Below are 18,331 nucleotides of genomic sequence, written 5' to 3' on the forward strand. Positions count from 1 at the left end.
CACATATATCAAACATGTGTCACACATGTATCTCACATGCATGTATACATGGACATACATAGTATACACATTTGATATACATATGATACATATGTGATATACATATATTTTTTTATATTCATCTTCTACTTCGAATTTTCAATTCAAAACACCTCAAAACTTCACAAGATTATTCTAAAATTGAGATTCAAACTCCTTAAGATGTACCCAATTTATTCCAACAATACCTGTTCAAAAGAAAGCAAAAGTTTGATCCTTCTTAGCTACAAATAGTTAATCGACTAATATTGGTTGTATTTGGCTAATAACGATAATATTTTATGAATTAACTAATTTTTGTAATAACTTATTTATGGCCGGAATAACTGGTAATTTAACTGGCCACCTGGTGCAAAGAACACTAGGGCCGATAAGTTGTTTGGGCAGAGGACCGCCAAGCATAAACCGACCAGCCCAAACATGAAGCCGCCCGGTTCATCTTATAGAAGTACATACACTTCCAACAAAATACCAAGGCGCTAACATAGAGCTACAGTTTCCAAAAATGGCAGACAGCGAGCACCCCCGTCTCATTCTCCATAATTTTCTTCCTTTAGATCTCTGCAAGGTCCATTTCCTCATTTACAAACTTATAACAGTCATTCTTTTGATAATTTTACTTAGTACACGTGAAGAAATTTGTTTCCTTCTTATTTTAATTAATTGCAGGAGTTAGAGTTTATACACAAGAGCTGTTGTACAGTAGGGTACAGGCCCAATGTGTTGTCTACAACACTATCTCATCTTATTGCCACTAACTCTGCCCATTTCATCTTGCCCATCATTCCTATTCGAGGTTTCATTTTTTGATCTTACGTATTTTTTTTTTAAATTCTTGAAAAATCTAATGTTTTAGCTTTTGTCATTTTTATTTAATTTTTGATTTTGCTTTTATAGAGAGGCTAAGGGAGAAAGCAGAGGAGTATTTTGGGTGCCAGTATGAGTTGTTTGTTGAATTCACTGGTCTAATCAGGTTCAAACTCCCACTTCTTTCCCTTCTATATAAACTTATTATATGTGATCATATCCTTTTTAAAATTATCTCTCTCTATTTGAGCTTCGCAAAGCATAGTCAGCCCGGATAAAAGAGGATAGTTAGGTAGGCAGGATCGGAGGTTGAAAATTTACCCTGTGGAAATAGGGCAAAAACTATTTTTTGGTTATTATATAAGCTAATTGAATCCCCTCGCCATGAGGGGAAATATTAGTAAAGTGGTAGAAGCGGTTAAAAAACTGCTTTAGGTCAGTTTCAAATCCCAAGTGTGACATTCTTGAATCCCCTTGGATAAATTCTTGGCTCTGCCGCTAAGCGTAGTGTAATGAACCCAATTTCTCAACTCAAACACAAACTTGTATATTATAAACACTTAACAGAATTACACTGAAATAGGAAATACTAATAGAATAAAGAACAACAATTAATCAGGAATTAGAGGAACAAGGAAAGAATAACCGGAAGGGGATGAGAAGTTTCTGACACTAGAAAGATAGAGATGAGCAGCACAGACTTTGCCTAAGCATAATCACAATTCTCAAAACTGTCGATGAACCCCTTTTAGCAATTTGTCATGTGCTTCCCTACTCAACCTGGATCGCAAGCAAATCTCTTGTTGGGCTGTCTAATTCCTTGGACCTTTCGTAGTTCAGCCCTAAGCCCCACACTTGGCTAGCCTCTGTCCAAATAACTAGCACATAAGCATTATCTTAGTTATCCATCTTCACAACAATACTCCCCTCCTCAATAAGAACCTTGTCCTCAAGTTTCAAGTCAAGAAATCTCGGGATCAAAGGCTTTGGTAAACTAGCTCTAGTTATATTGACTTCAATAGGCGTGAAGTTCACTGGATGGCAGGCACCTACAAATTTCTCTTGAGCAGAATTAAAGCACTATACCAAGCTCTATTCATGCCTGGCACAACAATAGTGACTGCATAGTATACTTTATTTTGGACAAGGTCATAATGAGATAAATCCTGTGTTCCCTTTGAATACTTCATAGGCCACAAAAACACTGGAATGAATAGCAAAGTAGCTATTATTCTACAGATGAATTCCACTAGAATCATCTCTACTTGCACTTGCTTTATTAGAGTACCAGTTAACTCTTGAGGCATGAATTAATGTGTATCTACTCCTGACATGCAGATCACCATAATCTGCTTGTGAGACAAAACCAAGGAGTATGTTGCATTTTTTTACTAACACAAGCTTGGTACTGAACTGGGGGTCCTATTCCCAAAGTTATCCAGTCTCTTAGAGTATGTCCTTGTAGCATAGTCATAGTGGCTGTGATGATCTTTGAAGCTTTAGGCGTAACTTTTGCTTTCCCATGTTGGTCAACATATGGGTCTTCAAGGTCAAAAGGCAAGAGACAATCAACGGGCTTTTCAACTTTGACCCATTCTGGTGTATCTAAGCAATTATAGTATGCTGGAAAAACTTTTCATTGAGGAGCAACCACAAATCAGATCCAAAAATCTAATATTGGAAGCAGTTACAATAAGCGTTACAACATCTCCAAGCATAAGAGTGGAGTTACCAAAGATCTGTGTATTTGAAGCACTAACATAAGCAAAACCCAAACGTCTGATAGCTCCTCTTCTAATTGAGAGATTCCCATCGGCAGGACTAAGGGCAAGCACATGCTTACTAGACTGGACAGACTCAAAAGCTCCAAGAAGCATCTCATGGAAACCACTATAGATGGTAGTTTGTGGTACAGAAGACTCAAGCACAGTATCCCTCTTGTCATCGAGTATCTCTCTCCCGTTGTCCAACCAACTAACTTTGACATACACATACTTATCAATTAGAATAATCATGAAGAAATCTAGAGAGAACCATGACAGACATTTAAAAACTCCCTCATGTTTTCTCAACTGAAGGTTAATCGGCGTAACAAACTTGTTAACCACATGAATAGACAGTCCATGATATTCAACACATTTCAGAAGTCTCAAGAGATCGTCGTCCTAATACTCAGAAAGCTTAAACACATGCTGCCTATTCGATCTGAGAGTGTAGGGTGGTCATCTAACCTCCTCTGAGGTGACTGCACCCTGATTAAAGCAGCAGAACCATGATCAAATGGGCAGTCTAATCCAGGTTCATCAGGTAAAAATTGATGCAAACAAGACTTCCAAGAATTAAGCAAGCCCAAGTTGATGTCGAGGGAAAAGTATTCTAGGATGTCCAATAAGCAATTGATTCCAGCAACCATCTAAAACTTTGTGAATATCAAGCAGGACAAGGTCACAGGGAAAATAGATTGTAGAATTAATCCATAATGAAGGCTTCTCTGGCTTAAGATTCTTATGCATAACAACCATGAAATAGCAATTAGGGACTACAGTTGGATGCTGTCAAAAATTATCAGCAACATCATTCTCTAACGAGTATCCTTGGGCAATGGTTCTATCAAATAGCTTCTCTCTAGCACCAAGTTTCATCACAAAGTGCAGAGAATACATGTCCTCAAAAGATGATGTTCCACTCTGATATTCAATGCTCCCATGATCTACTCTTAAACCAATTGCATTACATGAATAGCTGATAGTAGAAATTTCTACAACCGCAACCACCTGCAGTTCGAGCACCTCCAACTTTGTCCTTGCTGTTGAGTTGAATAATTAGAAGGGAGGTATGTGATGCCAACCACATCACTAGCCAAGACATTCTATGAAATTATGAATCCCTTCTCGCTTCCACCCTTCCAAGGATAACTGGATAGAATTACAATTTCTTGGACCATATTTCTATATAGTATTTCATCATGTAGTTTGACAATAAAGCAAATCTCCCCATAGGTCGTCCATCGAGCGAATCGTAGTCCAACATGAATAGATAATAATCATACTAAATCCAACTCGATAGCCCATATTTTATAGGGTAAAGTAGTAGGGTGATGTGGTACTATGCAACCAGAAACTACAAGTCGAAAATCACATAGTGACGACTGCTTAATTATTAACGCGAACTCTTCATCCCGGGCTGGTTTTTCATAACCAACAAACAAAATTTTGTCAGGAACATACTTCTCAATATCTGAGACCCCACTAGCCATCATGAACTGCTTATCAAAAAATTTCCATAGGCATGGACTCCTGTGGATGTGAAGCGATATGACATTTTCAAATGGATGTGTGACTTCAGCAGGGCTCGCAATCTCTTTCGGCACTACATCCTCTCCACTAGTAAAAGGTACCAGAAAATTGGTTGTATTATTTCGGCTTCAGTATCGCAAGCAAATGCTGTAGCAGTTGGAGAGACATAGTTCTTGTCAATGGTTTATGTGGGATTTCCATCAAGCACCCTGGCTTCTTGTGAGTCGCCATCTTCTAAGTCGGATTTTGGTTTCATCACCTTGAAAGGTGACCGACATTTCCTTGAAAACCTCGTATGCTAGGTTCAAGTTATTCCTGGCCGAATGCTTATTCCAATATTGAGGCGAGGGTGAGGTCTTAATGTTGCACCACGATGGAATAGCCGTAGCTCGTGCTATAAAATTCTCCACTGGCTTGCATTGCTGGTGAACGACTAAGCACCCACTAGGTGCTTCTCTAGTCCGGGTGCGAAAACACAGCTTCAGTTTCTCCTTAAAATGACTCTATTCAAAAAATTGCTCATTTCGAAACAGCCAATCAAACCAAGCAAAAGCTTCGCCATCAAGGTAATGGTAAGGAAGAGGTAACCAGTCCTTCTTGGAGAAGCCAAGGTAGGTGAAGTACAGTTCATCCCGAAAAATCCTACCCTCTGGGTTTCCACCGCTAAATCGATCCAATACCATCATTGTTGTTGGAGTACGAACAATGAAAGCACCAATGTAATGAACCCAATTTCTCAACACAAACACAAACTTGTATATTATAATCACTGAACGGAATAACATTGAAATACGAAATACTAATAGAATAAAGAACAATTAACTAGGAATTAGAGGAACAAGGAAAGAATAACCAGAAGGGGATGATAAGTTTCAAACACTAGAAAGATAGAGATGAGCAGCACAGACTTTGCCTAAGCATAATCACAATTCCCAAAACTGTCGATGAACCCCTTGTATCCATTTGTCACGTGCTTCCCTACTCGACCTGAATCCCAAGCAAATCTCTTGTTGGGCTATCTAATTCCTTGGCCTTTTCATAGTTTAGCCCTAGGCCCAACAACTTGGCTAGCCTCTATCCAAGTAACTAGCCCATAAGCATTATTGTAGTTATCCACGTTCACAACATGTAGGTTTTGTAAAACTAGTCAACCTCTAAATAGTGAATGGACTTGGATAGAGTGAAATGTATACAGAGGATTTATATACAAGCTATTGCAACTATTTTGATAGAGTGGAATGAATACAGAGGACTGTTGTTGCTGTATATTCTTTTCAAGTTCTAGAATTAATAATAATTGATAGAAACCATTAAAGTCTTTGCGTTCAGTTACGTATAAAGTGAAGTTTCCTGGAACTTAGGACATCTCTTGTAGCGGTAGATGATAGATTTTCCCAAATACAAGTTGGATAAAATCCATCAGAAGCTTGTGGTTTTAGCAAGTTCAATCTCACCGTATAATTATTATTCTTTTTACCGTTTTTAGCCTTCATTGTCACAAACAAATAGTTCAAATGTTTCGGTTCCATTAGAACTGGATGTTGCCAAAACAAATGATATGTGAACATGACGTATTTCACAAGTTGATCTGGCATTAAGTAACTGGATTTTGTTAATGGGAAAGACAGATTTTTAGATTTGGTGAAATACAACAAAGGTCTGGTGAATAAGAGGTATTAATAACTTAAAGACTGCTTGGGGCTTTTTTTGATAACCGTGGTGTTTGGACCAGCTTGCGCGTCCCTCGACTCATTCCATGGGACACCTGCCACCTCCCACCAACAACAGGTACCCAGGTAACTTTATCCACCAAGGTTTGGACATATAGGAAGAAATAACCTAGTAGTTTTTTGTCTCCGCTAGGGTTTGAACATGAGACCTCATGTTTCTCCACCCACTTCGTTGAACATTAGGTTACACCCTTGGGTGACTACTTAGGGCTTACCTTGGCTTGACTTGGAACTATTTATATGTTAAAGCTGCATGTATTTCAAATACTTCTGCAAATAGTTGTTCTGTTGAATTTTATTCTTTATATTTTTGTTGATATGCTTTCAAGTACACTACGTATTCAAAGTCAAGGTAATTCAGTGTAGGACGTTTTTTTTTTTTGCATTTTTATCAGTCACATGAACACTCTATGCACAAATTATGTAGTACAATGATATAGTCATGTGCACTTTGCTGTTTCATGTGATTCTTTTCATGCTGCAAGAAATATTTCACTTCTATGGAGCAATATGTCTAGCAATTTGCTAATGTTCTGTATGAATTACAGCTGGTGTAGAGGAGCAAGCATTGGTTGGCACAGTGACGATAATAGACCTTACCTTAAACAACGAGATTTCGCGGTGCGTTCTTGACTTGTTGTTGTATCTTCCCACGTTATTTGCTACATATTTTTTGTTTTATTTCATGAACAATGTATTGCTTCTTCTTGCAGCATGCATTTATTAATTTTTGCACGTTTCTTAAAATTGAATGTTTTGATAACATAGTATGCTTGCTTCCCATGTTCATCCGGTATGACATAATAATATACTAACATTCTCAAGATGTGTCGCATCTTCCTAGAGATTAAACGACATTGCAGTATACACAAGAGTTATAATTATATAGTTAAATTCTTCACTTAGGTTTATTTCTGTTTTCATGATTAATGGAACACAAGCTGCCTTTTTGGGTCGGGGATTAGGATCATCTCTCCATGTTACTGTCTCATTTCATCATGGGAGTCTTTCAGTAAACTAGTGAAAAGAAAAGAGTAGCTGCATCAGTGGATTTAGGTTGGCTAACAGGTTGGGAAACCTTTTGTAGGTTCGTAAACCATGCATATACGCTCTTTTTCTTGTACTATGTTCCAGACAGTTTCACTTCCTCCTCAGAGTCTTGAGTGTTTTGAAGCAGTATATGGACTGCATATCGACATGAAAAAGTTAGAGTTCATCCTAGTTGGGCTGGTTCATGATGTTTGTAGTTTGGCTCAGAAGCTGAGGTGCAAGGTAGGTTCACTACCTAATAAATATTTCAAGATGCCTTTTGAGGAAATTTTGGAGAGATTGAATTACGGAAGCTGTGATTTTGAAATTTGGAAGAGATTGACGGGTAGAAATAAAAAGTTACTCGGAGGGAATATGGTCAGCCAATCTGCCTTTTCAAGTATATCCATGGACTATCTTCCTTGTTTTGCATCCCATCATCAATTGTCTATAAGTTGGAGAAAATAGTGGGATTTCAATGGGATTGAACAAATGGAGACAAAAAATATCATTTTGTAGAGTGGAAAAAGGTGGTCTCTCTGTGGAGGTTCAGCTCTCAAAAGCTCTCACTTTTGAACTATGCATTGTTGGATAAGTGGTTATAAAGACTTGCTTTCAAGGATGATGCTTGATGTAAATATAGTTGCAAAGTGGATCCTTGATTGCGCATGGTTCTTGAAGAAAGTGATAGACCCACTTAGTGTGAGCTTGTGGAAGGGGATTATGAAAGGAAAGATAGAGTTCCCAACTTTAGTTGGCTTGTCGGGAATAGCCATTATTTGAATATGACAATATGTTTTGATGTCTATTATGAGAATTCAGCAGTTAGAGATGTGTAATGCCTGATGACTAACGTATAGCTTGTAAATGGTGGATTTCTTTTTCGGTTAAGGATCTGATTTGCCCCTCTACTATCATAAATAGGCCTTATTTATCCCTCGTTTAAGTTTTCTATCAAAAATATCCCTACAGTTATACATTTGGTGCATATTTATCCCTTACACGTTAAAAACACTCTCCAAGATTTTAAAATCCACGTGGCATCCCCTTATTGGACCAACTGACCCGCCCTATTTTTTAATTCAAATCCACCCGATCCCTGCAACAAAACTACACCCACCCATCTGTTAAAAAACCTTTTTTTCATCTGACTAGCTCCTTCTCTCTTTATCTCCTTAATCAAGAGGCCTTTTTTATTTATTTATTTGACTATCTTTTTTTTTTCATCTGACTATCTTTTTTTCATGTTTTAATATTATTCTCTATATTTTCTAGTGAATGTGTTGCTTTGTTGCAAAATTCTAAGTAGACAGAGAACCATGATTTTCTTTTCCTGTGCCCCTTTCTCTAGGATAAATTTAAATAGTGTTTAGATGAAGTATGGTAATTGATACTAGCATTTACCAAAAGAAGTTGATGTAATGGTAAACAATTATGAACAAAATGATGCGGACATAAAATTAGATCCCGTAGAGTGAAGAGATGAAATGGGATAAAACAAAAATATTAATTCTAGGAAGAGCAGCACTAAAATAATAAGTGTACAAACTTCAATTAAAATCAACTGCATATTGCTTAAAACAAACAAAGATAACTGCAAAGTTCATAGTGGAAATCCACCATACAAACTTCAACTAAAATCAACTGCATATTGCTTAAAACAAACAAAGATAATTGCAAAGTTCATAGTGGAAATCCACCATACAAACTTCAACTAAAATCAACTGCATATTGCTTAAAATAAGTAAAGATAACTGCAAAGTTCATAAAGGAAATCCACCGCACAAAAACTAAAATCAACTACATATTGCTTAACTTAGAAAGCTTGAGAATTCAGTTTGATGGACTGTTGGATGCAAAATTATAACCCCCCAAAATTTACAGACCTTGGTCAGTTGAAGGAGATAGAGAGAGAAAGATATAGTCAGATGAAAAAAAGGTTTTTTAATGGACGGGTGGGTGTAGTTTTATTGCTGGGATTGGGCGGGTGGGTTTGAATTAAAAAAATGGGGCGGGTCAGTTAGTCCAATAAGGGGATACCATGTGGATTTTTAAAGCTGGGAGAGTGTTTTTAATGTGTAAGGGATAAATATGTACCTAATATATAACGGTAGGGATATTTTTGTTAGAAAACTTAAACGGAGGATAAATAAGGCCCATTTATGATAGTAGAGGGGTAAATCAGACCCTTAACCGTTTCTTTTTTATTCTCAAATTGTAGATAATGAAAAGATTGATTTTCTAGATAATGTAAGCTATTTTCTTTAAATTTACCCTAATTTTAGTTTTGATTTCGGGAATCAAATTGTCTCGAATTTTTCAGTCCGTCGTGGTCAAAATACCCAAAATTGTTTTACCAGATCCGATACGGATCCCATTAGGGCTGTTCATTCGGATCGGATATCCGAAATCCGAACCGATCCATTCAATTTCGAATTTCAGATTTCGAATTGGATCGGATTTCGGATTGTGTTTATTAAAATTTAGGATTTCGGATCAGATTCAGATTGGTATATTTTAATCCGATCCGAAATTTTTAGGGTATGCATAAATACTACACTTTCGGATAGTCAATACTTCCTTTACACCTCCAAGCTATTACCATAGTACTCTCATAATTCCATAAACACGAATTTTTACTCTCATAATTCCATAAACACGAATTTTTATTAATGTATTGCCCCTTTTACAAAGAAATATACATATTAGTTTGCAACTTTGAGGCATAATAATACGATCTGAAATCCGATCCGATCCAAACTTTAAAATCCGATCCGATCCGATATATTTCGGATCGGATTCGGATTGCATTTTCTAGAATCCGAAATCCGAAATTCAAGTTCGAAATGTGCTAAATCCGATCCGATCCGATTCGTGCACAGCCCTAGTTCCCATACCGACACCCATACTAGTGTCATATCGACACAGGTGCGGCACCTAAACTGCCATGTCGGAGCAACTTAGAGCCCGATTGGACATAAGAAATTTTTCCCTTTTTCCAATTTTTTTTTAATTTTTTTCGAAATCAGCGTTTGTTTATAAAATTTTCAATTTTCACTTGAAGATGCATTTTGAAAATTTTCGAAAATTTGAAAAACTCCAAAAAACATTTTTTCAAAATTTTCACTCAGATCACTCACGAAACTTCAAAACCAACCCAAAATTATATTTATGTCCAAACACAACTCATGAATTTCAAATACCATTTTCACTTAAAATTTTTTTTCACCCTGTTTTGGAATTTTACAATTCTCATGTCCAAACGCCCACTTAGCATAGGAGGTGAGGTGGCAGAGCTACAAAAGGTTTGTGTGGACATCAAGATTAGATTAGTTTTGGAGTGGGATTATAAAAGAATACTATAAATGAATTTATTTAGGCTCTTGTGGCGGCATAAATTCCTGTTAAAAAGGTTGACCTTTTGATATCCTATCCAACACCCAGGAAATCAGACATGGCATTTGTGCATGATATCAAGTTACACTATGGCAATAGTTATTGAATTAATATGCACCATATAGTAGCTTCTCATGGTCTAGTGCGCTGGATGCAAGTAATTTGTTCTTTGTAGTTCATACATAAGGTCAGAATGTGGTAACAGAGACGATTAATCAAATGGGTTTGTCGTGGATATTGGTCTCTGAGTGAATGCTTGGATATTTGATCTTTGGAAAACATTAAAGAATGTTTGGATACTTGATCTTTGGAAAACATTAAAGTAATGATGGTGCAATGTTGAATCACACTGTTATATCTTGGCTAAGTCATAAATCCTGCGGTCCTTATTTGCTTACTCCAGTTGACAATTCTTAATTCTTTTGTTGAAGGCAGTGTGTTATTTAAATAGTTATGATGCGGATTTCAAGGGTGGTATCTTTCACTTCAAGGATGGAGAACCTGCAGACATTGTGCCTATGGCTGGGGTAAGTGATCTATGGATTTGGTGGTGCATTTGACTACTTAAGTTACGTAAATTATATTTTCCAGAATTTTGTGTGGTTGCTCGCAATGTCAATCCTTTTTTTGTTCCAATCTAATGTAAATCATGAAAGAGGAAGTTTTTTTGCTGTGTCAGTTTCTCATGCAAGTTATCGTTTGCTAGCTGCCTCTAGCGTTTGCTCTTTAGTGAAGATTAATACGTCAAATGTAAATTATATATTATCTGCATTCTGGTCTATTGTGTATATGTCCATTTTAGTTTTTCCCCTTTTTGGCTGCTCTTCCTTACTGATGATAATTCTATTTCATTAGGATGTTATCATGTACACAGCTGATGACCAAAATATACATTCTGTTGATGAGGTATCTTCTCTCTTCTTTTATGAAAAAAGAACCTCTTTGTGTGTCTTTCACTTTACTCCAAACCCTCTTATATTTTGTCAGGGACTTGATTTCAGTTTGTTATCTTGTATGCTCCGTTGCTTAACCCTCCAAATCTAGATGGCCTGCTTAAACCTGTCTTCCACTTTAACTAAATGGTTGCACCTGCCTTATTTTGTTGGGGGTGGATTGTGGTCTTGTTACCTTAAGTTAGCATTGCTTTGTATCAATTTGTTACTGCCCTGCCATTATGGCTGATCACAAACTAAAGAGTCGAATACTCTGCCAGGTATGTGCTGCATCAGTTTAGCAGACTCCTTGATCTCAATGTAGATGACCCACCTAATCTTTTGCCTTGTCTGATCATTTTGAGCTCACAATCATCCCATTTAGGCATTTAGTTATTAATGTTTTTGAAGGAGGAGCTTAAAGTTAGTACGGAAATTTCATTCATTTGGAAGATTAGTCTGTTATATAGTTGCCACAGGCCACAATTTCCTGTGTAGGGAACACAAACTTCAATCTCTAATGTTATAGAAGTCCTGAGCGTTATCTGACTTGTAAGAAGCAAGGGCAGGAAACAAGAAAGGAGATTCAGTGGGCATTTGCACTTCCTTTCACTGTGTCCATTTGTGTGTTATTTTCTCTTCCTGGATAAAGATACATTGTCTTCCTGATTTTGTAAAGATACATGGTACATTTAACTGGCATGCTACACATGCAAGTTAGATCCAGATACAAGCAGTATCTTGTCATATTCTTCTAATGAAAAAGCTTACTGCCTTGGGAAATTTATAGTTTGGCACAGCAAAAGGATATATTCTTATTCTTTAACCACTTCCACATGGATCAATGTATCAACCAACTTCAGAGAGGAGAAGTGACGAGCGCAAAACACAACACAAAATTATTGCTAGCTAGTCAAAGATAATACAGTTAAATTATCGTTGCCACATGGATTGGATTTAAACAATGTTCGAATTAGCTTTAGTTAATTACTATCCAGTAGAATTAACACTTGATTGAATGATTATCAACTACGATTAACTTCTAAAGATTGAGCAATTATCAATTAATCACAAAAGACAAGAGTTCTAAAGATTAAGCAATTATCAATTAATCATAAAAGATAAGAGTTGAGCAACACAGAAATATCAGTGAGAGAAATAAGGGTAATTGACTAGACAGGTGCAAGATAATTGACTCCGGAACCAATTCTTGAATTAGTTCTACTGATGATTCTCACGAATTCAACAGATAATTAGATTACACTTGAAGTTAATGTTCCTCTTTCGATTAAACGTTAATTTCAGTAATTAATCCAATTGAAGCACAATGAACACTTGCAACGAATAGAGTGATTGTTTTAGTCTAAAGGGTAACTTCTCACGAATATTTCCCTATTTTCTAATTCGATTAATAATTCAAGAGGCTCTTCCGATTACCTAGTTGAATCACGAATTTAAACTAGAGCATAAGATGTAAAGAAATTCAATATAAAGTTCCTCTTTCGATTGAGCAAAATAATAAACAATTTCACAATACGATTTAAAATTCCATCAATTAATTCAAACAATTGTCAAGAATCGAATCCCTAATCAAGTTATCAATACACCATATCTATCAACACCCTAAGGGAAATTATTCCATAGCAATGGACAAATTCATCTCAATAAGGTTTAAAAACATTGAAAACATCAATGCTAATGATTCGATACAAACTCCTGTATTGCACCGATTCTTGGTTGTAATCTTGATGAATTCTTTTGTCTCCTTGCCTTAGTTGCTTCTCAAATCTTTCGTAGGTTAAAAGTCCTTTCAAAAATGTATTTTTGGTGTATTTATATTGTGTAGAAGTGGGTCTGGAACCCTTTCTAAGCCGAAACAGGAAAATAGTCAAATATTCTGGGGAAAATACACAGGTGCGCCGCGCCTTGCGTCCCACCATGCGGCGCGCCTTTGGAGATTATCAGAGAGCAAATTCTGACAGAGCAGTCACACTTGCACTGCCGCACCGCGCCTCGCGGCGCCCCATGCTGCGTGGTAGTGCTTTTTTCTCAGAGTAATTTTTTCTTCTACTTTTTAACATCCAGACTTGGTCTTCGACCCCGAACGCGATCCCCGTTTAATTCCTTGGGCTTTACTCAGACTTCAACAACAACAACAACAACAACCCAGGAAAATCCCACAAGTGGGGTCTGGGGAGGGTAGTATGTACGCAGACCTTACCCCTACCCCAAAGGGGTAGAGAGGCTGTTTCCGAAAGACCCTCGGCTCAAGATAATAAGAAAAACAAGAAAAACAAAAGGGGAGAATATTAGTTTCACCATAGAGATCATAGGAAAAATAGGAACCTAAAATGCATAAGAAAAATACAAGGCAGAAATGATGGCTAGTAAATAGATCTAGCACCGAAAAGAGGAAATATTAAGACACGACAATGCCCCTAGTAATTTTCGATTAAAACCTTACCAGACTAGGCTCACAATGGAACAAAGTAACGCAAGACTCAACTAACTCCTAGCCTACAACTGTAATACTCGACATCCACAAATTTCTATCAAGTGTTATGTCCTCGGAAATCTGAAGTCTCGCCATATCCTGCCTGATCACTTCTCCCCAATACTTCTTAGGCCGCCCTCTACCTCTTCTCGTGCCCTCCACAACCAGCTGCTCACACCTCCTCACTGGAGCATCTGGGCTTCTCCTCATTACATGCCCGAACCATCTGAGCCGCACTTCTCGCATCTTGTCATCAATGGGAGCCACGTGCACCTTCTCCCGAATATCATCATTTCTAATCTTGTCCATCCTGGTGTGCCCGCACATCCACCTCAACATTCTCATTTCAGCTACTTTCATCTTTTGGATATGTGAGATCTTAACAGGCCAACACTCCGCCCCATACATCATGGCCGGTCTAACCACCGCTTTATAGAACTTACCTTTGAGTATTGTTGGCACTCTTTTGTCACACAAAACTCCGGATGCTAACCTCCACTTCATCCATCCTACCCCAATACGGTGTGTGACATCTTCATCAATCTCCCCTCCCCATGTATAACTGACCCAAGGTACTTGACGCTTCCTCTACTTGGGATAACCTGTGATTCAAGCCTCACATCCACGCCCACTTCCCCCGGCTCAGTGCTGAAAATACACTCCAAGTATTCCGTCTTCGTTATACTCAGCTTGAAACCTTTAGACTCAAGAGTATGTCTCCATACTTCCAGTCTCTCGTTAACACCGGTTCGTGACTCATCGATCAGAACTATGTCATCGGCAAATAGCATGCACCATGGCACCTCCCCCTGTATATGGTTTGTTAACGCATCCATCACCTGGGCGAATAAGAATGGACTGAGCGCAGAGCCTTGGTGTAACCCCATTTCAACCAGAAAGTGCTCAGAGTCGCCTCCTACCGTCCTAACCCGAGTCTTAGCCCCATCATACATGTCCCTAATCGCCATAATATAGGGAATCGGCACACCTTTTGCCTCCAAGCATCTCCATAGAACTTCTCTAGGAACCTTGTCATACGCTTTCTCCAAGTCAATAAACACCATGTGCAGATCCTTCTTTCTCTCTCTGTACAGTTCCACCAACCTCCTAACAAGGTGTATAGCTTCTGTGGTTGAACGACCCGACATGAACCCGAACTGGTTGTCTGATATAGACACTGTCATCCTCACCCTTGCTTCAACGACCCTCTCCCATGCTTTCATGGTATGACTCAGTAATTTGATACCCCTATAATTATTACAACTCTGGATATCACCTTTGTTCTTGTACAATGGGACCACCGTACTCCACCTCCACTCGTCTGACATCCGCTTTACTCAGACTTCAAAGCTCCAAATTAACTTTTTAACTTGGAATCACTTCCTGCAAGACATAAAACACGTAATAAGTGGAATTCACTATCATTTAAGCTCAAACACACATAAAGTGCATTAATTAGAGTGTAAAACACGGGTTTCTAGTCTACCATCAAGAAGCAACTGGTTTAACTTGTGGCTGCGTGGTATTTATAGGAGTGTGTAACAAATTACATAGACAAATTTTTTAACTTAAAGAAATCCTGTTTAGTCTGTGATGCCACAGAGCCAAGATAGATGATGCTCTTGCTCTGCAGAATCTGAGATCATGTCATACATGGTCAATAAGTTAGCTTGGTCGGGAAACAACTCCAGAGTGTGCACTGATCATTTCTTTAGATGATATGGACATTTCATTTTCCATATTTATTGTAACTAGATCAACGTTCTCTCAGATTGAATCGTCTGAATGAATCTCTCATTAACTTTAAGAATATTCATCCTCTTATGCCCTGTCCCATACTAGCTCTCTTGTTAATATCTAAAATATGAGATGTTTATCTTCAGCCTAAAATGTTAGTAGGATTCGGTTTCCCTGTTTTCTTTCTTCTTAGCTCTTTTCTCTAATTCACTGATTCTTCCATACAGATTACTGAAGGGGAGCGAATTACACTTACTCTGTGGTTCAGCCGTGATGTGTCTCATGATGAAGATTCTAAACTCATCTCATCTCTCTCACGAGCTTTATTGGGTGTTGGGGATAGAAAGTTGCTTTCGTATTTGCCCGTGCCAGGATCCATCAATATGTACTGGTTTCCACCTGATGAAGCTTCAAGTTTCTTGTCCGGATTTGATATTCGCTGCGGCAGATTGCATGTTCTTGGATTTGATATCCATCAATTTCAAAAGACTAGCCATTTATCAGCATCAGATTCATCTTACAACTTTGAGTTACTGTCAGGGCCACTACTTTTAGCACGAGAAAACGAGTTGTTTGAGACCCAATTTCTTAATATAATGCATGCACTTCAGGTACCTCCCTTTAATCTTATCCTCGAAAAGATTATTATGGGGTTTTCAATATTATATCATTGGAGATCATAAATATTCCTAATCTGGTGTGAACTTTATGAAATATCTAGCTGTTTAGTCATTCTTCCTCCTTCTCAATCCAGTAGACAAAGTGAAACATGAAAAAGAGCAAGCACCTTACTGAATTTTGCATCAGTTCTTTGTCCTGATAGGGAAGATTTTTGAAGTTAGAAGTTTCCAAGTTTAAACCGAATGTCACGACCAGAATATCAAATGCCTTCTTTGTCATCTTAGCATACTGATTCACATACTAAAACAGAAGAAAATGAGTGGTCAATCTTTGAAGCATATAGACTTAGTATTCGTTATCAAAAAGCATATATACTAGTCTTTGATGAATTGGTGGGTCTATTTTATATTCAACTTCTTTGTGCGATAGTTGGTGCAGTTCTATCATTGGAAGTTCTCCAGTTTAAAGACAAAAGTCGAAGGATCAACTCCAACTCCAACTCCAACTCCAACTCCAAATGTAATTCCAATTTCCTCGAATCAAAAAACAGAAATAGGTCATCTTAGATCTGCGTTTCTGAAGGATCTTCAACTGGCGGAAGGTTTCTTTGGAAATTCGAGACCCATCAAGGTAATGGATTATGGATTTGACTGGCTTACTTTTTCAGCTGCAGTTCCTGAATGGGAATGTTATGTTTTTAAGTTACAGAAGGAACTGCTTCTGCATTTACCTCATTGGAGAACTAATCAGTCCATCTTTTGTGTTCCATTAGGACATGTTGAGGAATGAATCTGATTATACATATTGTTTGGTATAACTTCATTACAGTTTTCATAGAGATATTTTGATTTACATGGCCATGTCCCATGTTGGCTTACTTCTTGTCTTTTGTTCAAATTTATCAAGCATTCTCTGTGTAATCTTCCGGTCAATCTTATAACTGCCACATGTTTAATATGGTTATTTACCCTCAAATATCTTAAACAAAAGGATTACATCTTACTTTATATGAAATAATATCATATCCCTGGGAGACTTGTGTATAGTAGCAAAGGTATTGTATATCTTGTTATACAATACCCCCTCTCTCTCACTCTCTCTCTCTCTCCCACACACACACACACACATCCTTCTTACCTACTGCCCTTTAGATATCAAAACACACAGAGAGAGAGAGCAAACTTATCCTCTTTACCTACTGCCCTTCAGATATCAAATGGAGTGAAAAAGGCAGTTTGTGATAAAGGTCAAGCATTTTTATTGGATGTTAGTCTTCTTCATAGTTGAGCCGTCCATCCAATCATCTGGGGATTTTATGTGTTAGACCGCTGTCACGGATTTTGCAGGATATTTTTTTATAAAATTAAATTAAAATGACTTTTCCTTTAGAAAGGTCTATTGGCCGGCTGTTAATCATTTATAAAATGACTTGTTTTTAACATTATTGTACAATACATCTTCGATCTTCGTGCGGACAAGGTTTTGACAATGCATGAATTGATAGTAAGAATTCGCATCTTTTAAAGTAATCGTAAATAGTTCCTATAACTCTATAGCTCCTAATCACATTCCAAGTGTATTAATGGAATGAAATAGGGTTAGGCCTACCCAAGCAAAACCACAAGAAAAGATCAAAATTCCCTTACTTGATTAAATGGTGAATCATTTGAATTATATTGTTGGAAACTAAGTTTCAAGGATTATAGTTTTCCTCCCCAAGACATGAAAAAAATTCATCGTTGATTGAGAGTTATGAGCTTTTGAATTTGAATCATCTCATTCTTGGGCCGAGCGTCTTTCAGAAACAGCCTCTCTATCCCTTCAGGGTAGGGGTAAGGTCTGCATACACAGACCCTCCCCAGACCCCACTTGTGAGATTTTATTGAGTTGTTGTTGTTCATTCTTCCAATTACATACGCAAATATTAGATAATGGAAATATAAAGCGTCAGGATATTACTAATTTATTTTAATTTATATAATGATATTAATGAAATTTTTACATTCCTATACACAATATGAATCTATATTACCATCCCTGCTCAAGTTTTACTATAATTACATTTTATATACCCAATTTATATACATTTTAAGGGAATTAATGATAATAATTAGAGTCCTAAAATTACTCTAACGTATCTTTCACTCCCCCACATTTCTCTCTCCACATACCACCCTCCCCCCCACGTATCTTGCACTCACCCACGGTTCAACCAATGACAACCATTAAAAAGCTTTGAAACATTGAATT

General features: G+C 37.5%; 1 protein-coding gene across 2 annotated transcripts; it reads left to right on the forward strand.

The window, feature by feature from the left end:
- The first annotated feature begins 499 nt into the window (after nt 1–499).
- Nucleotides 500–17,114, forward strand: LOC104234901 (uncharacterized). 2 transcript variants are annotated; one of them, XM_070163086.1, is made up of 9 exons: nt 500–607; nt 709–835; nt 937–1,012; nt 6,421–6,493; nt 10,729–10,824; nt 11,153–11,203; nt 15,688–16,071; nt 16,511–16,711; nt 16,790–17,114. In XM_070163086.1, the coding sequence occupies exons 1-9, from the start codon at nt 545–547 to the stop codon at nt 16,868–16,870; spliced, it is 1,152 nt and encodes a 383-aa protein (XP_070019187.1). In that variant the 5' UTR covers nt 500–544; the 3' UTR covers nt 16,871–17,114. The 2 variants fall into 2 exon arrangements, with proteins under 2 accessions (XP_070019187.1, XP_009786850.1); XM_009788548.2 differs by having other exon boundaries at nt 16,511–17,114.
- The last annotated feature ends 1,217 nt before the right edge of the window (nt 17,115–18,331 follow it).

Source organism: Nicotiana sylvestris, chromosome 11 (genome assembly GCF_000393655.2).
Source record: "Nicotiana sylvestris chromosome 11, ASM39365v2, whole genome shotgun sequence".
NCBI classification, from domain to species: domain Eukaryota; kingdom Viridiplantae; phylum Streptophyta; class Magnoliopsida; order Solanales; family Solanaceae; genus Nicotiana; species Nicotiana sylvestris.

Coding starts and splice junctions, on each gene's coding strand:
- LOC104234901 (XM_009788548.2), top strand. CDS start 545: ATGGCAGACAGCGAGCACCCCCGTCTCATTCTCCATAATTTTCTTCCT. Junction 11,204..15,687: donor ATATACATTCTGTTGATGAG/GTATCTTCTCTC, acceptor TCTTCCATACAG/ATTACTGAAGGGGAGCGAAT. Junction 16,072..16,510: donor ATATAATGCATGCACTTCAG/GTACCTCCCTTT, acceptor TTTGTGCGATAG/TTGGTGCAGTTCTATCATTG.